At 53.8% G+C, this 20,676-nt stretch overlaps 1 protein-coding gene across 1 annotated transcript in view; it reads left to right on the forward strand.

Annotated features, from left to right (window-relative positions):
- Positions 1-988: 988 nt before the first annotated feature.
- SFI1 (SFI1 centrin binding protein) overlaps positions 989-20,676 on the forward strand; it is a 43,931-nt gene continuing 24,243 nt past the window's right edge. Inside the window, exons 1-14 of the mRNA XM_078861324.1 lie at positions 989-1,423; positions 3,588-3,659; positions 3,765-3,875; positions 5,459-5,553; positions 6,592-6,709; positions 7,347-7,449; positions 9,916-10,072; positions 10,528-10,689; positions 11,614-11,684; positions 13,062-13,154; positions 14,435-14,532; positions 15,056-15,122; positions 16,858-16,988; positions 20,115-20,196. Of these exons, the coding sequence (XP_078717450.1) occupies positions 1,182-1,423; positions 3,588-3,659; positions 3,765-3,875; positions 5,459-5,553; positions 6,592-6,709; positions 7,347-7,449; positions 9,916-10,072; positions 10,528-10,689; positions 11,614-11,684; positions 13,062-13,154; positions 14,435-14,532; positions 15,056-15,122; positions 16,858-16,988; positions 20,115-20,196 (1,602 nt within the window). The 5' untranslated portion in view covers positions 989-1,181. The remainder of the gene's footprint in view (positions 1,424-3,587; positions 3,660-3,764; positions 3,876-5,458; positions 5,554-6,591; positions 6,710-7,346; positions 7,450-9,915; positions 10,073-10,527; positions 10,690-11,613; positions 11,685-13,061; positions 13,155-14,434; positions 14,533-15,055; positions 15,123-16,857; positions 16,989-20,114; positions 20,197-20,676) is intronic.

A 20,676-nucleotide genomic window follows, 5' to 3' on the forward strand; every position in this document is an offset into this window, starting at 1 on the left:
AATTGTTATGACAACACTCCTACAACATCAGAGTGCAGCGCCACATTAAATACGCGCTACAATGACAATAGTTTAAAGCGATTTGAAGCATGTTTTATTTTGAAAATGGAAATATGGTTTTTTGGGGGGGGGGGCAGAGCTTTGTGACGTCATATTTGAGGGGGGGGTCTGACTTTTTGTGACGAGGTGTGACGAGGGGGGGAGGGTCAAAAATCGTCCAAAATCGCGTGACGTCATTTATGGACGGCCCCATAGGCTGATGGAATAACACACGTGTTGTTGACATGTGGAGTTGCGCTTGAACAGCGTGAAATCACTGAAACCAAAGTAAACACCGCGCGGAGGGGAAACCTCTGAGCTGACACCGAGCACCGCCCCCGCGCCACGTGACGCGGAAGGCGGGACGAGACGCGGGGAATACGAGAGTCGCGTGGAGAGCGGGGACCGTGAAGCCTCCACCACGTGGAGCCCCCCCCGGTCACCGTGTAGCCTCCCCTGGCCCCCGTGCTCCCCCCCACCCTGCTCCCCGTGCCCCCCACCCTGGTCTCTGTGCCCCCCACCCTGGTCCCCGTGCTCCCCCCCTGGTCTCCGTGCCCCAATCCCTGGTCTCCGTGCCCCCCCCCTCCCCCCCTGTTCTCTCTGACCTCCCTGCCGCGTGAACCCACGGCGTCTCTGCTCGCCGCACGGGCCCCGCCCGGACCGTGGGTGACCCGGGGGTGGAGGCGGCGTGGGGCTCCGGCGAGACGCGGCCGCCTGCCCCCTGCCCCCTGCCCCGCACTCTTCTCACAACAGCCCTGCCCTGCCCTCTCGCTCTGCAATGCCCCCTGTTGTACTCTACTGGCTCTCCCGTGACCCTGCCTTGCCCTTAGTCTCCTTGCCCGCACGCATTGCCCTCTTCTGTAATTAATTTCCTCCCCCCACCCCTCGTCTTGGCCCCCTGTAATTGCCCTGCTCACGCTGCCCCCCCGTCTGCACCCCCCCCCCCCGTCTCGCTTCTCTTCAGTCGCCTTGCCTCTCGACGCCCTCGGCCTGTCCCTTCATCTGAGTTTCCCTCTCTACCTGGGCCCCTCTTGCTCCGTGTTGGTTCTGTCAGCCTCCACTGGCCCAGCGTTACTTCACCATCGCTTCACTTCCTCACCTTCGCCTCCTTCACCTTGACCCCCCCCCCCCACCCCAACGACATGGAGGGGACCCCCGGTAAGATCCCGAGATTTACCTCCCCGCACGTGGGACCCCTCACTGTGAAAGGGGTCCGTGTGGGGGTCACCGGACCACGTGGCCACCTGGCTGGGCTGCCCCCCGTGGCTGTGACGACGGCGAGGAGGACGACGAGGAGGAGGGATGGTGGTGGTGCTCTTCCGCCACCGAGACCCGTCTCCTACACCTGGAACCGTGGGGGGCGCCTCAAGGAGTTGAGGATCAGGTGGAGCGAGTGACGCGGTGGTGTGATGTTGACTACCTCGCCTGGTGTGCAGGAGGTCGGGGGTTCGATCCAGACCCTGACGCCTGCTGCTGTATATTTGGAGTTTGCGTGGATTTTTTTTCTTCAGGTCCTCCGGTTTTTTCTCCTCCATGCGTCTAAATTATGTACTTTATTTCGCTGCTATAAATGTACACGTGGAAAGCCACTTAGATGAGCTATCATTTGTGGCCAGGTCGCTTCTGAAAAATAAACTAATAGCTCAGTGAGTCTTACCCGGTAACATAAAAAAATAGTTTAGTTTTATTTGTTTTTATGTTTAAGTTCTTTGTTTGCCTTTTCTATACTTTGCACTCCTATTGTGTCTTCGTACTGTTTGTTGTCATAACGTTCTGACCAGCCCCTACTGGACATCTGTGCTGAAGAGCTTTATAGATAATCGGATTCGTGCAGTATACATCAATAGTCTTAGTCTGATGCGGTACGATTAGGGCATTTAAACCGTTCCCAGATTCGTGACAAGCAAACCAGTGCCGCACTTAGCTACTACTATAAACTCTAACCCGACCACAACCATAAACCCGGCACCTGAACTCGACCCCATAACCTTAAAACCTAAAACCTAAACCCTGAACGAATTGGTTCCTAACCTCAGCCCTAACCTAAATCACCCACGGTCCATAACCCTACGAACCGTCATCACTCGCCCTAAGCCCGTACAATAATCCCTGGCCAATAACCCTCAAGCATAATAATAACTCCTAAACTCTTCTGATAACTCCTTAGCCTGACACAAATAGTAAAAAGCGGCAGCCTTAAATATATGATCAGCTGGAAGCCAAGGCGAGTCTGTGATTTGACTCCCATCTGGTTCGTGTCTTCATATCTTCGAGGACAGTCATACAATAATATCCGTGCGGGTTTAGATTTCATATTTACACTGCCGAGGTCCTGCGAGATGACTCTTGCGCTCAAGACAGTTTCATGGAATCTGCGTGCAGGGATCGAACTTGTGTAATGCAAACGAGTAGCACTACTCAATGTTGCCACTTCTCGCTCTATGCGGGAGATGGTCGGCTTGGTGCCGGGGGTTGGCGCATAATGGTCGTGTCCGAGACAATTGAGACATCAACCGCTGAGAGACCTTGGGGGTTTGAATTCATTGTGGATTCCAGCTGTCCGTGATTAAATTAAATTGTCAAGATGCAGTGGATTGATGTTCTCTGCTCGATCACCTGTGCGGTTTGTCACTTAATTTAGCAGAATTCCGTCCTTTTGAGAGTTGAAAGATTTCGGTTCAACTCGCAACGATGCGGATTAACGATTTGTTGCAGGGCATGTGGCAAGGTACGCCATCTAGTGTGGTCGAGAGGTACTAGAATCGACTTCAGAAAGTACTTCTATAATGTCTTCTTTTGCGGAGAACCGCTCACAGTGACCAGTCTGTCACTGCCACCACGTGGTACACTGCTCACTGGTAGCATTCCATTCCCAATGGAAAAAATCATGTTGTAAAAAACGTAATCCTCAGCCGAACGCAAAATTGCTCCTTAAAATTGAAAATGAACACAATCCAATCTCATCTCTAATGTAAATCCGTGTTTTGACGTCAAACGGGTGTGTCTGGGTCTGCGACGGGGAAATATTCACGCACCCGGCACGCCACATCTAGTATACACGTGGCTACTTGTCACGTACATATTCCAGTCTCAACAGCGACTTGGAATAACGCTCGGTAAGAGATTAAACCACGATGCAATCCCATTTGGCTGGTACGCAGAACACAACTTCATTGTTATGTTGAGAAGGCTGGCTTCACGGAGTCCCGTCGGGGGATAACATTTCCATCCTCCCCCCCCCCCCCGTGGAAACGCATCCCCATTTTAACGTTTAAACAATCCGCTCTCTTCGCGGGGGTCCTTAAAAAACGCGCGGGGCTAAAGTGGCACGCTCCGCTCGTCGCCGTTTCGTGGCTTAACTCGAGCTTGGCATGTGGGGGTAACTCGCGCACCGCCACTGCCGTTTGTCACTATTCGTTCCAAGCTCTTGGCTCCCGCGCTGATCCGCCTTACCGCCAACGGGACTTAGTCTGATAAAAGTTCCTAAGTAATCTTACGAGCATAAACAAACACCGTGTGTGCGTGTGTGTACGCGTGCTGGCCCCCAGGCATCTGGCGAGGAAGTTCTTGCACGTGTGGTCCCGGAAGGTGTTTGGAAGAGTGCTGCCCTCGGCTGCCAGGTTTTCTTTTCACCTCGCCTACAGACATCCCGGCTGGAGTCGGAGGTTGGATCGGAGAGTCACGTTGAGCTGAGTGTCGAATGTGGCCTTGCACATTGTGAACAGGGCCCATCACAGGCGGGCGGTGCTTCGAAGGGCATTTGGCACGTGGCAGGAAGCGTGGTGGATCAGCCGGAGGGAATGGAAGTTGCTCATCCGTGCCGACTGCCACCTCAGGTTCACCGCTAAAATCATCATCGTCGTCACGCCCATTGTCATCAGTGCCACGGTGGCGAGATGTTAACTGTCTCGCCTGGCATGCAAGAGGTCGTGGGTTCGATCCCGACCCTGACGCCTGTATATTTGGAGAGTGCATGTTCTCCCCATGCGAGTGTGGATTTTTCTCCGCATCCTCCGTTTTTTCCCTCCACATTTAGAAACATGCATTTAAAAGCATTTGGCTGCTATACATTTCCACGTGATAAGCCACTTCGTTGAACTATCATTTGTGGCCAGGTCGCTTCTGAAAAAGAGCTACATAGCTCAGGGGGGCTGTCCATTGTTGGATGAAGGCTTCCCCAAGCCCTTCGCTGCCACTCACGTTCTTGCGATGCCACAGATTAAAATGACAACTCAAAGTGGTTTCTCGCTACGATGAACTTAGAGCAGAGCTCATCTCCTGCTTACAGCCCTGAACTTCCAAATTATTATGGCGAGGGGGAGTCGTTACACTGTTGACATTACAAAAAAATGGTAGCCCTTTTAATGACCCCAGAGGTATCGTGGTCTAAGTCGATCCCCCAATGGGAATTTAACTTGCATCATATGTACAAATGTCTTTGTTTTGATAACTTTTTAGTTGTTTGTGCCTTTTTTGTGCCATTTTATAATTTGTTTATTTATTTTAGATTTTGCTTAGTAGTAGGGTTTTCATTTGCTCGGCATGTACGTGTGTGAGTGTTGGGCTTCTTTCGCACCGTACGTAGCCAACCACGTACATGGGATTTGATCCTTGTATATAAATGTACAGCGTTGTGGGATGCTGTTGGCATGAATGACGCGATATAAAATGAAAGTTTTTAAGCAGTTTTTTTCTTGCTGTGGTTTTCTCACCTGATGAAGATTGCTTGTGTTGCGATCGAAATGTCGTGATCTATTATTTTTCTACCTACGTGACTTTACCGAAAGAATCAAAGAGTATGGATTCCTGCAGTCACGAAAGCTTCAAATCAAGATTGAAAGTATTATTATTAACGATGGTGCCACCTGGCCAGATTGCACCAACAATGCTCCCTCTGCTTGCTGTGTTTTCACGTTGCCATTTTATGTTTATTTTGTAGCCGTGTAGCGATTCACCCCCAGAGCAATGCAGTGAACTGTCATGATTCTTAGGTCACAAGTCAGTTCCAGAATGAATTATATTTCGTCGCATTTTTACCGTCTCGTTTGTATGGGTTCTCAGTTTTTTCCCATCTCGTTTGCACGGTGTTCAGTCCATCACCTTACATTTGTAACATTTGCACAAATAATACTTTCATAAATTGGGTCAGTGTAGCATGAACGTAAGAATCGATATTAATTGATATTTGTCCGTGAGTCCTAGGTCAGCTGGTATTCTCTTCGCTGATACTTGCGTTCGGGGTTAGATATTGTAATGGCCAATGTTACAAAATATATACATTTACAATCCAGCGGTCGTAGATCACTACATATTTGATAAATCACCACCGAGAAGATTTTATGGTTGGTGGAGATGTGCGCGATGCTGTTATGGCGAGTGTTAGAAATGCACGCTCTGTGCCGCTCCGTGTCCGCTGCAGGTTCCAGCTGTATGCGCGCACGTGGAGGGCATGGCAGCGCTACATCCAGTTACGCAGGGACAAGGCGGCGGTGCACGCAGTGGCCCAGAGGCACGGTGAGGCGGGTGGGGACACGGTGGGATGAGTACAAACATGGTGGGATGGATAGAGACACGGTGAGATTGGTAGAGACACGGTGAGATGGGTGGGGACACGGTGGGATGGGTAGAGACACGGTGAGATGGGTGGGGACAGTGAGATAGGTAGAGACACGGTGGGATGGATAGAGACATGGTGAAATGGGTAGAGACACGGTGGGATGATTAGGGACACGGTGGGATGATTAGAGACATGGTGGGATGGTTAGTGACACGGTGGGATGGGTAGAGGCACGGTGAGATGGGTAGAGACACGGTGAGATGGGTGGGGACACGGTGGGATGGGTGGGGACACGGTGAGGTAGGTGGAGATGCTGAGATGGGTAGAGACACGGTGGGATGGGTAGAGGCACCGTGGGATGGTTAGAGACACGGTGAAATGGGTAGAGACACGGTGAGATGGGTGGGGACACGGTGAGGTAGGTGGGGACATGTTGGGATGGGTAGAGACACGGTGAAATGGGTAGAGACATGGTGGGATGGGTATAGACATGGTGAGACAAATAGAGACACGGTGGAGATGGGTAGAGACACGTTGGGACAGGGACACGGTAAGACAGAGTGGGGACAGAGACGAGGTAAAACGGAGAGGGACACAATGAGGGCAGGGAGGTAGTGAGGTTTGTCAGGGAGGTGCGGGGGGGGGGAGCACCGCAGCGACGTGGTCCCAACAGAAACCGTGGTGCTCCCAACATGGCAACCACGGAGTCACCCGCGCGCGTTCGTGACACAACACGGCACACGCGGGCACGTAAACAATCGCGAGCCAGCGAGGTGCCCGCTGGCACGGCCCCGACGGTGGCACTGATCCCCCTCCCCCCGGCGCGTGGGCTGAACCCCGCTGGGCCCGGCGTGGGCTTTTTGTCACCGAAACCCTGAGCCGCTATCGAGGCCCGCGCAGGCCTCGGCAGCTATTGTGAGCGTCGCGGTTACCACGCCGCGATATCGCCACGCGGCTCGCTCAGCGCTCCCCATGTAAATCCTCTCCGTTGGCAGCTCGGAGCTCGTTAATGCGTGGGGCGTGGGCTGGCTGGAGACGCTTTTTGGGAGATCAGAAAAGGGAGCGGGCGATGCGCTCCGAGGCGGAGCGTTTCTCGCTGGAGCTCCTGCTGAGGTACGGCACCCCCCCCCCACCACCGCGCTCTTGACACATTTCGCACGGTGATTATTAATGCGTTTTCAAATTTGCCTGCGCGTTTAAGTGTCTCGTGGCTTGACTGCCAGCAGTCTCCGCAGAAGTGTTTATCCGGGGTAAAAATAGCCCGGTGCTATTTCCAATGTTCGATGCTTGAGTAATAGTGTTTGTTCTGCAACCGTGTTCTCATTGATTGCGTTTTGTTTCCTTTTGTGCACCATTTGTTAGCCAAACCTTCCGCCCTCGACGGCCTGTGTTGCTACGGCGCGATGCGATGCATCTTTTGGCATCTTGTTTATTCCATTTAATGCTCCTCTCCAGCCATTACGTTTGATTAATTTCTGACAAATTGCCGGAGCAGATGAAAGCCTCGCGTCCGATGCGTTAAACCGCCGCGCGTTTTGTTTGCGAGCCCGTAATTCACGGGGGGGGGGCCCCCGTTTTAATGGCCGCCGGCGCCGCCGATAAACAACAACGAGCGGGCCCCCAACCGCCTGCCCGCCCATCCCTCCGTCCACGCGTTGGGAAAGCCCCGGGCGTGGCGAAGGGGGCAAGAGGGGTCGTGGCGAAGGGGGTCGCGCCGGCCGCCCTGTGTGACCGTGTCCGTGTGAATCAGGCGCTCCTGGTCCGCGTGGCTGCGGAGGCTGCGGTGGCAGCGGAGGCAGCAGGAGAAGCAGGGCGCCGCGCTTCGCCATTGGGCGCTGCACCTGCAGCACAAGGTGAAGCGCGCACAGCAGCAGCAGCGGTAGGGGGGGGGGAGGGGGGTGCAGGGAGCAGTAGTGTTGGGGGTTAGCAAGCTTCGCTGCAAATCTGGAGATCCGAGTTAGATTCCCGCTCACGGCCGATACCATTGACGATTATCTGAACCGGTCCTGGGCGTCCCCGAGGTCGACTCAAATGAGTAACTGGTGTGAAGTGGAAGACGAATGCGGCCGGGCGTGGTGCTGGCCACCCACCCCCTCGTGTGCCCTGCCGTCCTTCATAGGTGCTACTCGCTAACAGCACTTGCCCCAATAAGCCTGTTAAGGCTACATGGCGGGGGGGGGGGGTCTTTGGGGGGTGGCGGTTGTGCAATTGCATCGCGTGCATGGTAAAGGGGCAGCCCTGCAATTACTTGATCGTGCCGCTGCTGGCTGAAGTGGTTCTGCGAGAGGGAACCACAGACAGCCCCGTCGGGAGGATACGATTCCACGCTGGCCAGAAGAGGTTGGAGTTCGCGCACTTTTTTTGTCGTTTAAATCTTGATAGGTAACTCAATTATTTCGAACTGCTTTTTGTGTTCATTTGTTGTCCTTCCACCGCACCTCCGATTTTAGCACGGTTGCTCACGTACGGTGCGAAAGAAGTTCAGCTTACACGTACATACTTACATTCCTCTCCACACGACCTGCCGATCAACCTCGCTGCAATGCACCCGTTAACACTTGTTGGTGGACAAATCGAGGTGGGGGTAGGGCAGGTCGAACCAAACCGGTGACCTCTGGATCGCAAGTCCCGTACGCTGACCGTTAGCCCACATTGGCAGCATCTTGTGCATTGAAAGCAGCTGCCTGGGAGTGGTGGGGGGGGGTGTTGGGGGGTGCTGGGGGGTGGGGGAGGGCTTGCCTCGCATGCAAGGATGCGGGCAAGAGAAATGGCACGACACGCATAATGCCTCATTTTGTTCTGAGACGTGCGCAGGCGAGGGTTCTGTGGTCGGCAGCCGGAGCCCGGGAGATGTGCGATCCATATTTTATTGTTTCCCACTGCATCGCGGAACACACGGCGGCTGCATTGAAATTCCGAACTAAACGGTCCGTTTCACGGTTGACGTGCCGAGAGCACGCGGCGAATGCGGGCAGAGATCCGCTGCCGTTTTGATTAGACTGCCAGGCCGAAGATGTAAATCGCAGTGTAAATATATTTACTGTGCATACAAGACGCCAGGGCGCGCGCATGCACGCACGCACGTATGCGCGCGCACGCTCACACACATTGATATTATGCATGCTTATCATAGCATCGATAATGAATGAAATCTTAAACTGTGACACTGGGTAAAATTCGACCAAAGTAGAGGGCAGCCGATGAGAAACGTTGCTTAAAACATTCATGAGGTTTAAGGGGCCCTCCCTTGGTGCAGCTGCCGACGGTCAATAACGGCGATTCAGATGATGAACAGCAAACGACGAGCGAAAATATAAATACCGCCTCGGCACGTTGGGGGGGGGCTCGTGACCTTAAAAGCGCGAGTTCAAATCCCAACCACAGGCAACTTCTCCCTGGAGCCTGATAAAAACCAAAAAAATCCAATTCCGCAAGGCTCGGGCCTGGAAACTGACAGAATAAGTGGTTGCAGTAACAAAAGTGTTTGCGGACGATGCGTTTCCGCGTAGAGCGCGGAGACGGAACCCTGCGGAGTCGGGTCGAGGAGCAGGGAGCTTGGCCGTGCACGTAGGCCCAGGGCCTTTATGGTGCCTCTGCTCCACCTCCTGCTGTCTCCATCGTCGGAGCAAACGGCGAAATGAGCCCTGCCCGGGACGCAACGTGAAAGAGAAAATGATAATGCCGCTTAAAAAAATAACGCACGTTAAACTAAGCTGCATTTTTAAATGCAGGGACGAGCTCAAAAGACGAATGGTCGTACGAACCCTGGCTCTGTTTCCTCGGCTGTCTGACGCGAGTTTGACGCTTCATTAACGAGAGGAAGAGCGCTTTGGATTTATGGGCAGGCGTTCGTGGCAGCATGCTGTCGGATGCATGAAAATGCATTGGGGTTGCGTAACTGTCGTTGTATAATAACGTAACGTTTGGAGAAAACATCGCCCCCCCCTCCCCCTCATTGCGACTATAACCTGGGCCACACAGCTCAGGTTATAGTCGCAATTAAGGCCTTCGGTAACGTCTGAACGCGACTCATCTGGAAACGCTGCAGAGGCGGCAAGTGTGGGTTTTTTTATTCGTTACAGAGCGAAGCCGTCGGTCACAGTCAGAGGAGAAGAGCAAGTCCTTAAGCCAGCCTGGACTTTGAACAGGGGTGCAGAGGGCCGACAGCGCTGAACAGCCGGGTGGGAAGGGAGTTGCAGACAATGAGGGCTTCCGCATGTCTGTCACGCGGGAGGCATTTGCGCGTGTTATTGTTTTTTGGTTTCCTCGTCGTGCGTTCGTTAACGGCCACATTGCACGCCGCCCCCCCCCCGCCGCAGGCCTGGGTGCAGTGGAGCGAGGGGCTCCGTGCGCGGGAAGCCGAGCGTTGTCGGGAGCAGCTTGCCGACGCGCACCGCCACCGTGCCGGCCTGCGCAGGGCGCTGGCGGCCTGGCGCTCCTACGTGGGGGCGCGCCGGCAAAAGCGGGAGCTCTACGGTGCGTGCCCCCTCCCCCCCGCCGTGCCATGACGGCGCAGTGTACCTGGAAGCCCCCGACAATGAAAAAAAAACGAACTCCCTCCCACCTCCGTCAATAATCCGTTTGTAGTAGTAACTGCACAAGCGTTTACTAATGAAGAGGAAGTTGATTGACCTAATGGGCAACACCGTAGCCCGACGGAAAGTCGACTTCAATTAAGGACAGCATACCCACCAGCGTGAAATGGCGTGGGCGGGGGATACCGGCTTATCCTGCTCCATTCTCGGCACAATGACCGTTTCTATTACCTGGCCGCAGCTGCCGATGTTGGCCACGTTTACTTATCTACTGGCTCGGCAACTGGCCTGCACGCTACCTGAGCACGGCTTTTGTTACCCTCCACGAGCCAAAGTTGTGACCGTTTCTGTCTCCTGAAACTCGCGCCTCTCCTGCTCCTCCGTCACCATTGTCAGAGCGAGCCAGGGGGCTGTGCCAGCGCCGTGCGCTGGCGAGCTGTGTGGCACGCTGGCGCTCGGCTTGGGAGGATCGCCAGCGAGAGCGGGACAAGCTGGAAGCCGCGTTGGCGCTGGCCACTGGCGCCCGCTTGCGCCGGGCCCTCCTTCACTGGCGCCATTGTATCCCCGCCGCAGCGACCGTGCGTTTTTTTCTAAGTAGGACGTAATTATTTCTGTTGGGCGAATTCACGGAGGAGGCGAGTGCAGCTAATCGCATGTGATGGGCCGCTGAATGCTTGAATCGTCGGAGCGAAGAGGGCATGATCTGTCTTCATGATTTTGAGTACATGCCTGTGATTGGTTGCCTTGTGACTGGTGCTGGTTATATGTGCGGACCCTCGAGCCATTACGATCATTTCCACACGGTCCCAAAGGCACTCACTCATTTTCCCCAAAAGCCATCAACTGGATTTCAAATTTGGATATCGAATTACGGTCACTACTCAGACAATATTCTTATGCAGAAGAAGAACATCAACAACAGACCCTTGTGTGCTCATGTATTATGTAATTACCCACAATTCCCCAAGATGGCACAAATGGCTTTCTACAATTTTTTCACTGAATGGCCCAATGCTGATGAGACTTTAGAAAGTTGAAACTGGTCCAGGCTTTTTCTTCCTGGATGAATGGCAACGGGCGTCAACGATATAAAAAAATGCTGGCGGTAAAACTTAACTTCATATCGTTGTCATTTCTGACAAACAACATACACCGACGACCTTTTTGAGTTAAACAAGTTGGCCACAGTTGCACGTTGGACGGCGAGGCATGTTACGCTGTAGATCCTTTCCAGGACCGGGTTACATCGGGGGAGCGTAAATCGCAATAACGTGTCAGGTTTTGCGAGGTCGTAGCGGCGATATCACTCGCGCGCCGCGCTGCTGTGACAAATTATAATTTTTTTTTGCAACTCAGAGAGAGAAGAAACTGTTAACCAGTACCATTGACCGACGAGGCCTGACCTGTACGTAAAGAGGGATGCTTTAATAATTAACCTGTGTACGATAACCCTGCTGATGGCCCCCTAACGTTGACGATCAGACGTGGTTTTGGCGGAAGACGAGCAGAATCGATGGCGAGAGGCTGGTGCGTTCCAGGACCGGCTGCTGTTGGTGAGCCCGCTCGGTGACGATGTTACGCTCGCCGCGGCTCGGCCCTCGGGGTGGGCGAACACGGTGACCGCCCAGGCGCGCAAAGGCATCGATGGGGTGGGGGGGGGCACCAAATGAATAACCTCCCGAGTGTAGAAATTGTCGTCGTTTTTAACTCACGTTTACAGCCGTTGATTTACGAAGCGCGGCTGTTAACGCACAGCGTTCACGCGAGCCGTGTGACAGACGGACGGCGCGTGACGGGGTTAATACCGGAGCGTTGCTTTCAGAGGCACCGCATTCTTTGCTCCCAACAAGGAAGGTTACGTTAAGGTCAGGCTTAATTACTCCGCACACTTTTGCCGACTCGGTTGCTTTTAAATTACGCTTTCACCGAAACGAGATGCAACAGCTTACTACTGGTCGCAATTGGCCCTCGGTGGTAACACGGGGAGGGGGGGTGTTGCGTTTAATTAAAGCCCAAGCTACGACTTGCGTTGAATCTTCCGGATGTGCTGGCGTGTAATATTTTTATGGCATCGGTACGGTAACTAACATATGCCGCGGTAAAAATATCTTTCCAGGTGAAGCATTTTCCGCGGCGGGCTCACGCAGAGTCGCCATCTGCTTGTGTCTCCTCTGTGCGTCTTGGCGTCGGCTTTTCGTGTCTGAATGTAACAACTGGAGGAGCAAGAGATGGCGATAAACGCCGCGTAATTGGTTTATTTTCATTACATATCATCAGCCAGTCAATTACAATGCCAACTGCCATAACAGCCGGTGACTCGAGCTGCTTGATGCGGGCGCGTTGCTCTCGTCGGCGTTAATAATTGCGCAAGTGGCAAGCAGCGTGCAGAATTGCACGGGCGCTAGCGTGTGCACGTGGCGTGTGTGTGTGTACGTGTGTGTCTCGTGCGTGTGCCCTCGGTGTAGACATGTAACGATTCGGGGATTCAGATGGAATTGCTACGCTTGCGATGCACGCGTGTGTAAGAATCGATTACTCGCAATCGCATTTATGTTGCGTGTTATGACCTCGTGTGATCCCTTGCAGTCAATGGAGGCGCTACCATTCTCCGCAGTGTTGTTATAAAATAACAATTATTGAATCCAATCGCAACAACGAATTGTGACATTAATCGAATCGCAAGCGAGTGTTTGCCTTAAACATTTCCCTCATAGGGGCCAGATTTCACTTGAAGGCATTTCAGAAGTAGTTCTGTAGCATCCGCTTCCATGGGCCGTTACCTAACAGAGAGTTCCAAGTGGATTATTCGTATCATCCCGCATCACCCGGAGTAAAATTGGATTAAAAAAAAAGACTAAAACCTCGCCCGGTGTGACACGGCCTCATCGTTCTCTCCACTGCCTTCGTCCTCTTCCTCCGTGTGGCCCCAGCGGCGGAGCCTCGTCGCGCTGCGGGGGCACGCGACCGCGGCGCGCGGCGCCAGGATTCACGCCGTCCTGGCCGAGCAGCAGAGGCGCCAGTGGGTATGTAACCCCCAGGGGGAGGGGCGGCGGGTGGGGGTTGGGGACCAAACGTCCCCCCCCCCCCGACACTCAGAATCTTTATTTATACTGTAGGAATCTGATGAGCTATAAAGCTCTTTTTCGCAGATGTCCAGTAGGGGCGGGTCAGAACGTTACAACAACAACACAGAAACACGATAGGAGCGAAAAGTATAGGAAATGTAAACAAATGACAATTTTGTTTTATTTTACCAGGTCAAATCCACTGAGCTATTAGATTCTTTTTTAGAAGCGACCTGGCCACAAATAGTATTTCAACGAAGTGGCTTATCATGTGGAAATTTGTAGCAACCAAATTATTTAAATTATCTAAACGCATGTTTCTAAAGAGGAAAAAACCAGAGGACCTGGAGAAAGAATCCACGCGATCAAACTCCAAATATACAATCTTGATGTCCAAATATACAGCAGGCGTCGGGGTCTGGATTGAACCCCCGACCTCCTGCATAGCAGGCGAGAAAAATAACGTCACAAACTGACTCCTGAATATGCCTGCCGCAGTAGCACGTGGCAGAAGTGCTGAATGCTCGGGCGCTCGATGGGGAAGACCACGAAGCTGCTGCATGTGCGTGACGGCATCCAGTTGATCAAGTCAATGGAACAGAAGCTGAAAAGTGTGCGAAGGGAAATGCACGCTTGGTGTTACATTGAGAGTCACAGGAAGAGGAACGCATCACACGGACCATTAAGAGAAGTTACTGGGATTGAGGCAGCATGCGTCGTCACGGCCAGAAGGGACGATATCCGGCGATCGAGACTAACGACGGAGCGGCAGCCAGAGGAGAGAAACGCGCCCGAGAGGACGTTCACCGTGGAGACGGAGTTAAGATGAAATCGGCTCCTGTGCAGAAGCCGGGGCGCCACTGTGGCGAGATGTTAACTACCTTCCTTGGTATACAGGAGGCCGTAGGTTTGATACCGACCCTGACGCCTGTATATTTGGTTGCGTGGATTTTTATCCGGGTTGTCCGGTTTTTCTCTCTACATTTGTAAACATGTTTAGAATATTTGGCTCCTATAAATTTCCACATGATAAGCCACTCCGTTGAGCTATCATTTGTGGCCAGGTTGCTTCAAAAAGATTTCTACATAGCTCAGTGGGCCTTACCTGGTAAAATATAAATAGTTGTATAGATGGATTATTGGATCGCGGGAATGTGAGAGTTGGCGTGGGCTTGGGAAGCCCTTCATCCAGCAGTGGATAAATCGTGGCCGATGACGATGACGTTTACCGCCAACAGCTCATGCGGAGTTGCTGGCGCCGCTGGCAGGGATCGAGCGAGGAGAGGGAGGAGCAGCGTCTCTCCTCGCTCGCCGCTGTCGCTCGTGAGCATCGCAGGTGCGTCTAGTTCCCACCACCGGGGTCGATAGCGGCCCCGTGCGAACGGTACACTCACCCTGCAATCGCCGTAACCTCCACCGCTATCTCCTGCCCCGGGGGGTTAAGTCCTCAGTGCCGCTTAATTCCCACCCGGACACTCGTGATGTTTGACAGCTGTAGATAAAAAAATAATAATAAATAATAAATCCACTTTCAGTGATTGGCACACTTTCATTGGGACGCGTTTCAGATGTTCACCAGGCCACGCCTGAAGTCGCCAGCTGCCTCAAAAGCCTCCACGTGAACCGGTCAACTCCCCCCGCCCCCCGAGAGACGACCATAGGAAGTCTAGTTCAGCAGTCAAGCAATCAAATGTTAAATTAGGTTCCCGATCAAATGAGCATGGGAGGCGACTTAGATCTGAGCCAGAGATGGAAATGCCACATTCCAAGTGAGTCTATGCGATGGTGTGGCCGTGTCACGGTGCGTTGATGCGTTGGTGCGACCGGGTGCCGGTGTGTGTGTGTGCGTGCACTGCCAGGAGGTGTTTGCTCAGAAGGGCCGTGCGGTTCTGGCGTCACCGTGCCCGCACCGCGAAGGTGCACGAGGTATGCGCTCGCCCCACCCTCACTCCACGCTCTCTGTCGCGAGTGAAACGCCCTCTTGATCCTCGGTGCATTATTGTAGGCAGCGCGCGCGCTTTGGTCTGCCGCATGGATTTATTATGCCGAGCACAATCACGAGAGCAGAAATATTATATAACCTCATTAAAAGTGATTTCCCCCCCACCACCCGTCTAATCTTTACAATTACTATTGCAATTACTGTTTTGCCTAAACCAAGAAACCGGGCCGTGTGTATGGAACTTAATTGCATTGATAAACGCTCCCCCTAGTGAAACGGTCGCATTGATTCCCCCGGCCGCTGCTTTTTATCGATCACGCTGCTCAAAGCGAAGGGTGGACGGGCGGTGGTGGCGCCCCCCCCCCCCCTCCATCGCCCGCCACCACCCTGGTTGTCCGCGTGGCGTGGCGAGCCATCGGACCGGCAAGCCGCTCTCTCTTTGTGCTCTCGTCTTGCGGTCCTGTGAGTGCCCACCCGCTATCCCCGCCCTTGCTGCATCGTGTTATCAAATGCGGGGGGGGGGGCAGCGGGGGGGGGCTGCTTCTCTGCCCAGTCGGCACCCACAAGCCGCCTCGTTTCCAGCTTCATCGGCAGCAGTCAAGGACGGAGTCGGCCGTTGTCGAGAGCTCGCATGCTAAACGAGCTGAAGGGCTCCCGCAAGGCTGGGGGGGGAGGTGGGTGGGGGGGGCAGTTGCGGGGGGGCAACGCGTCGACGGCACGAAACGATTTGGATTCGTAAAGCGGCTCGTGCGCGTCTCGAGGCGTAACTGTGAAGGGGGCGGCGAATTGTTGGGGGAGACACGGGGGGGAGGAGGGGGAGGTGCCCCGGGAGTGGTTTTGCGAGACAGTTCCACGCCACGCGAGTGGAGGGCGCGGGTGATTATGCGCGGAGATTTACAAGCGAAGGTTGAGGGAGGAGGGGGGGGATATTTACAACTTCGGCAATCACAACCGGGGAGGAATTTTTTTTTTGTCAAAACGGGGATATGGCAACTGGACGGATGATCGTGATGTCTCTTTCAAGGAGAAACACAACGGGGGGGGGAGGGGGAAGTCGGGTAAATGGAGACGTACGTTATGTAATCGGACGGTGACATCATCACAATTGGCGTGCGCCGTGTCGCCAGCGCGTGCTGCTGCGGGGGTGGCGGCGACTCTGTGTTGTGGTTTTGTTTGTTTTTACCACGGTTGTGTTGAGCACAACTCGAAAGATTCAAAGTGCCAAGCGGCCGGCAACAAACAGCACTGTTCCAACAGCACATCAGAGTTGCTTATCGATTATTGAGCCAGATTGGCAAGGTTTGTGACTGCAGAACCTGTGATGTCCGTGTGCATTTCGTGTACGTGCGCGTACATTGTGCGTACGTGTGTGCGCACGTGCGTACTCGCATGCTGACGTGCGCGTGGGGAGCTGTAGTGTCGCGGTTAGCGCCCTGCGCTGTGACGCCGGTGACCCGAGTTCAATTCCCACTTATGGCCAACACCACTGACGGCTATGTGAACTGGTCCTGGGCCATCCCCTAGGTCGACTCAGCCTCGATTGAGTACCTGGTGCGGTGTGTAAACATCGCCACTGTGGTGTCACCCACCCACATCCACCCCATCGTGTGCCGTGGCGGCCTTCACAAGGTGCTACTCGGAAACAGCACTTGCCCCAACAGTCTGTTAAGGCTATAGCGGGGGGCGGGGGGAACTTTGTCTTTGTGCGTGCGTGTGCAGTCACGACTGCGCGTCGCCGCTGCTCGCCACGCGAGCCGCGTGCTGCCCCGCGCGCTGGGACAGTGGAGAGCGTACGCTGTGCGGCGCAGGAGGCAGCGGGAGATGGAGGGGGAAGCTGCCCTCTTCCGCAGGTGACGGCGCGTTGAATCGTCGCTTAGAATCGTTCGAACCGATGCTCACGGTCGCGACGCGTGCGCCGAATCCGAGTCGATTTTTGTTTAATCCGGGCGAGAACTCGGGAGGCCCCGGGCGAGTCTCCTGCGCAAAAATGACCCTGGGTCACCAACGTCACAAGAGCAATAACGATAATATACGGCAAAGAAGCAAACAGAAATCGTGGCAAAGGCAATCGCGCTCGAGGAGAAATTGAAAATTCCGCAGGAACATAAATCGATATTAAATTAAATAAATGTCCCTGTTTTGAAAGTTGGCTCGGGGAAATTCGTAAACAATTTTATCACAGGCATGTTGACACGGATTCGGGCTGATTTTTGCACTAATAGGTAAACTGGCAAGGGTACACGGCCGTTATTTATGATTTGTTTATATTCAATTTAACCGGTTTGCATCACCACCGCAGCGACTAGAGACGCTACATTCACAACAACGTTTTTTTAAATAAAGAAATCGAATCAATTCTCTGATTCATGACAATTCATCAAATCAATTTGGGGGTGAATCGCCACATGCCTAGCTTAAAATATTGTAAAAAAAATTGCAAATACACTGCCCCATGCTGCCCACCACATAGCCACACAGCCTCTACCAACCATGAATTACCTCATCCTTGTTCTGGGGCAATATGCCTGTCGTTTATTTTCATAATGTTGTTCATTTTTGTTCTTCGTGCATTATTTTTGCCTGTATCTCTGACGCATTAATTATATTCCGATGTTGCCTGTTCCTCCGTACCGATCGCTCTGATGTTGCTCTTGTCCTGCGGTGACAGCACCACGGATCTGCCTCGCAAACCTAGCGGGGTAACTGGCTGCGCGGGATTTTATGCGAAACAACTAAACATTGGATTGAATTCAATATTCCAACAGAGCGCTTCACGGCTTCTACAACGGCGAACTCATTATTCCGGTTTTTTTTTGTGCAGTCATCAGTAACCAGGAAATGACCATCAACTCAACAAAAAAAGACCTCAACACACTCATCATCAACGACACTGTGCCCTTAAAAAGAAACAATGTGTGAGAGAGTGACATTTTGGGCAATGGCCCTCCACAGCACAGAGAGAGAGAGAGAGTCCCTCTGCCTTTCTGGCCTCTGTGAAGAAGGCCCATACACTCGTTCCGTCCAAGGCCGCGGTGTTAAATTGACGAATGTTGTCAAGGTTTTTGCCTTCGCCGCAATGCACCGAGCCCGGCGCGCGTCCACGAGGTCGCCGGTGCCGGCGCGGCGCCGCGATCCCCCTTGACCCCCCCCCTGACCCCTCCCTGACCCGCCCCCCGCCTCCCGCCCTGGCTGTTTAATCCGGGCGCTAAATAACCCGTGCCTCCCGACGTGCCATGAGTTACGAACTGCGGAGTGAGGAACGGGAGCCCGCCGTGCGAAGGTGACTCAAGAGGCCGGGGACCACTGAGGGGGGCCGCGTGCTCGTCTCCGCCGCCCCCGTGGCTCGTCGCAAAACGTGCGCACGCAGCCGCCCCATTCTCAGTCCACTGCTGGATAAGGGCCCTCCTCGTATGCTCTGGAGGATTCTGGGGGTTATTCTCGACCATGGTTCGTCGCGCTGGGCAGTGCGGGGGCGGCGGGGGAGGAGGGAAGCAGAAATGTTGGAGCATAGAAGTACAGCACAACGATAGATGTTACTGCACCGCCATCTGCTTGTCCGTCACGTGCCCCTGGCAGCAGCCTAAAGTAACATGGAGGCCGCTCATCCAGCCGCTATCCGGGCTCAACCCTGCTGAGAAAGCCGGCTCACTGTAGGAGTCATGTGGTTTTGAATTTAAATTTATCGGGGGAGGCGGGTAGCCAAGGGGGGGAGGGAGGGGCAATGTCGAGTTGCCACGTGACATGTGAAGGATATTATTAAGCCTCCCTCTGTCAACATTTCGGAGTTGAGGGCGGCGGTGGGCAGTTGTCCTGACCTTTATCTCCCGCACTCGCCGAATCTCAAAACTCTGTTTATCAGGAGCTCCCTGTTTGGGATGATGATTGGCCGATTTTAAATTTTCGTGGATGGATGGATAGCCGAGTGTCCGGCGAATGCTCCCCCACCCTCCCCACCTTGGAGGACACCACGGAGGAGAGCACCGGGCGAGAACCCCCCGCCTGGCCGGAGCGGCAGTCGGTGCCGAGTCGGAAGCCGTCGCCTGTGAAGGGCAGATTAAACACGCGGCCCCCCTCTCTGCTAACGCGCTGAGTGACGAGGCGACCAAATTAACGATCGCGTTCCCCTGCAAGCCTCTCTCCCTCGGGGGGGGGGGGGGGGGGGGAGTTTTTCGCCTTCTTCCCCCCCGGTTTTAATGTATTGCTGCAGCGTACCTCTGTGCCGTACCTTGGCTGCGCGGAACTTTAATAAATCTGCCTGTGGCCCTGTAGTTTACACCGCGAGCCGGAGATTGAAGTGCACTGTGCCGTTGCGCGGCGAGCGAGAGTGATGCCGTGCGCGGGTTTCTTTTTTTTTTATGCTTTCCAACTAAGGTTGAAGGCATTAATGCATTAGCCGTGTCCGTCCGTCTGTCTGTAACAGGGCGGGGGGACACGATAACTCTCGTAAAGATGATCCATTATGAATGAAACTTCACGATACAGTTGTGTTGCTATTATGAACTTACCCTGTAACGTCATGGCCGATTGCTGTGGGAGGGTCACCGTGAAATTCGGACAATGCGAGCCCGGAGACGCGCGAGCGCGACGCGGCCGAGAGGCGGGCGTGGTTGTTGCTGACTGTCGAGTTCCGCTGGTCGGAGCCCTGGCGGCCGCCCTGGTCAATGCTGCAGGAGCACTCGGCGAGGATACCACCACGCGCCGGCCGCTTCGCGGCGCACTCTAATGATGCCGTTCCGTCATTCGACAACGAGTAGGGAGCCACGCGGAACCGGCGTCGCAGTCCAACTTGAGAAAGAGTTCTAAATTCCGTGATTTGGTAAAAAAAACAAAAAGGGCGCAGACTATACCCGTCTGTGAAACATGGCGCCTTTGCGATGATAGCCCCGCGTGGTCACGAATGGCGCGATGATAGTATATGTAATCGTGAACGTTACTCCGGTACTATTATTATTATTGGTCGCGTCTCCCCCTCACAGGGCGACCGTCGGGGCGTGGGCCTTCCACCGCTGGTGGGAGCAGGCGGGGAGCAAGCGCGAGGAGCGGCTCGCCGAGAGGATGGTGCGGGCCCCCCCCCCCTCGTCCTGCTCCCCCCACCTCCACCCTCATTAATGCAACAGCGTAAAGTATTTTAATGGGGGAACAATTAGTAAGATTGCCGGTAGCTCGTTTTATGGGGTTAATGAAATTTACGGCGCATAATTGTAAAAGGGTCGATGTCATTAGAAGGAAATTCCCAGTGCTTTGCAGCGAAGTAACTTAATGTTCAGTTGTAATTACTAATGCAGAGTGTTGCTAATTGGTGTCTCCGCTATATGGCGTGATACTGAATCGATGGCATTTGAGTGAAATGGGTTAATTTCACAGTCGATGTTATTCTGATTTTATAATTACAAGAATTATTATTATTATGGTGTACAGCACTTTTCTGAATCCACTGCTAGATGAGCGCCTCCCCACGCCGTGTAAACTCGCGGGGATTGTTTGACCACACCTCACCACGCTGGTCGGTGCGGGTCGGTGATGGGGGTGCCCAGGACC

This window comes from Lampetra fluviatilis, chromosome 12, assembly GCF_964198595.1.
Source record: "Lampetra fluviatilis chromosome 12, kcLamFluv1.1, whole genome shotgun sequence".
NCBI classification, from domain to species: domain Eukaryota; kingdom Metazoa; phylum Chordata; class Hyperoartia; order Petromyzontiformes; family Petromyzontidae; genus Lampetra; species Lampetra fluviatilis.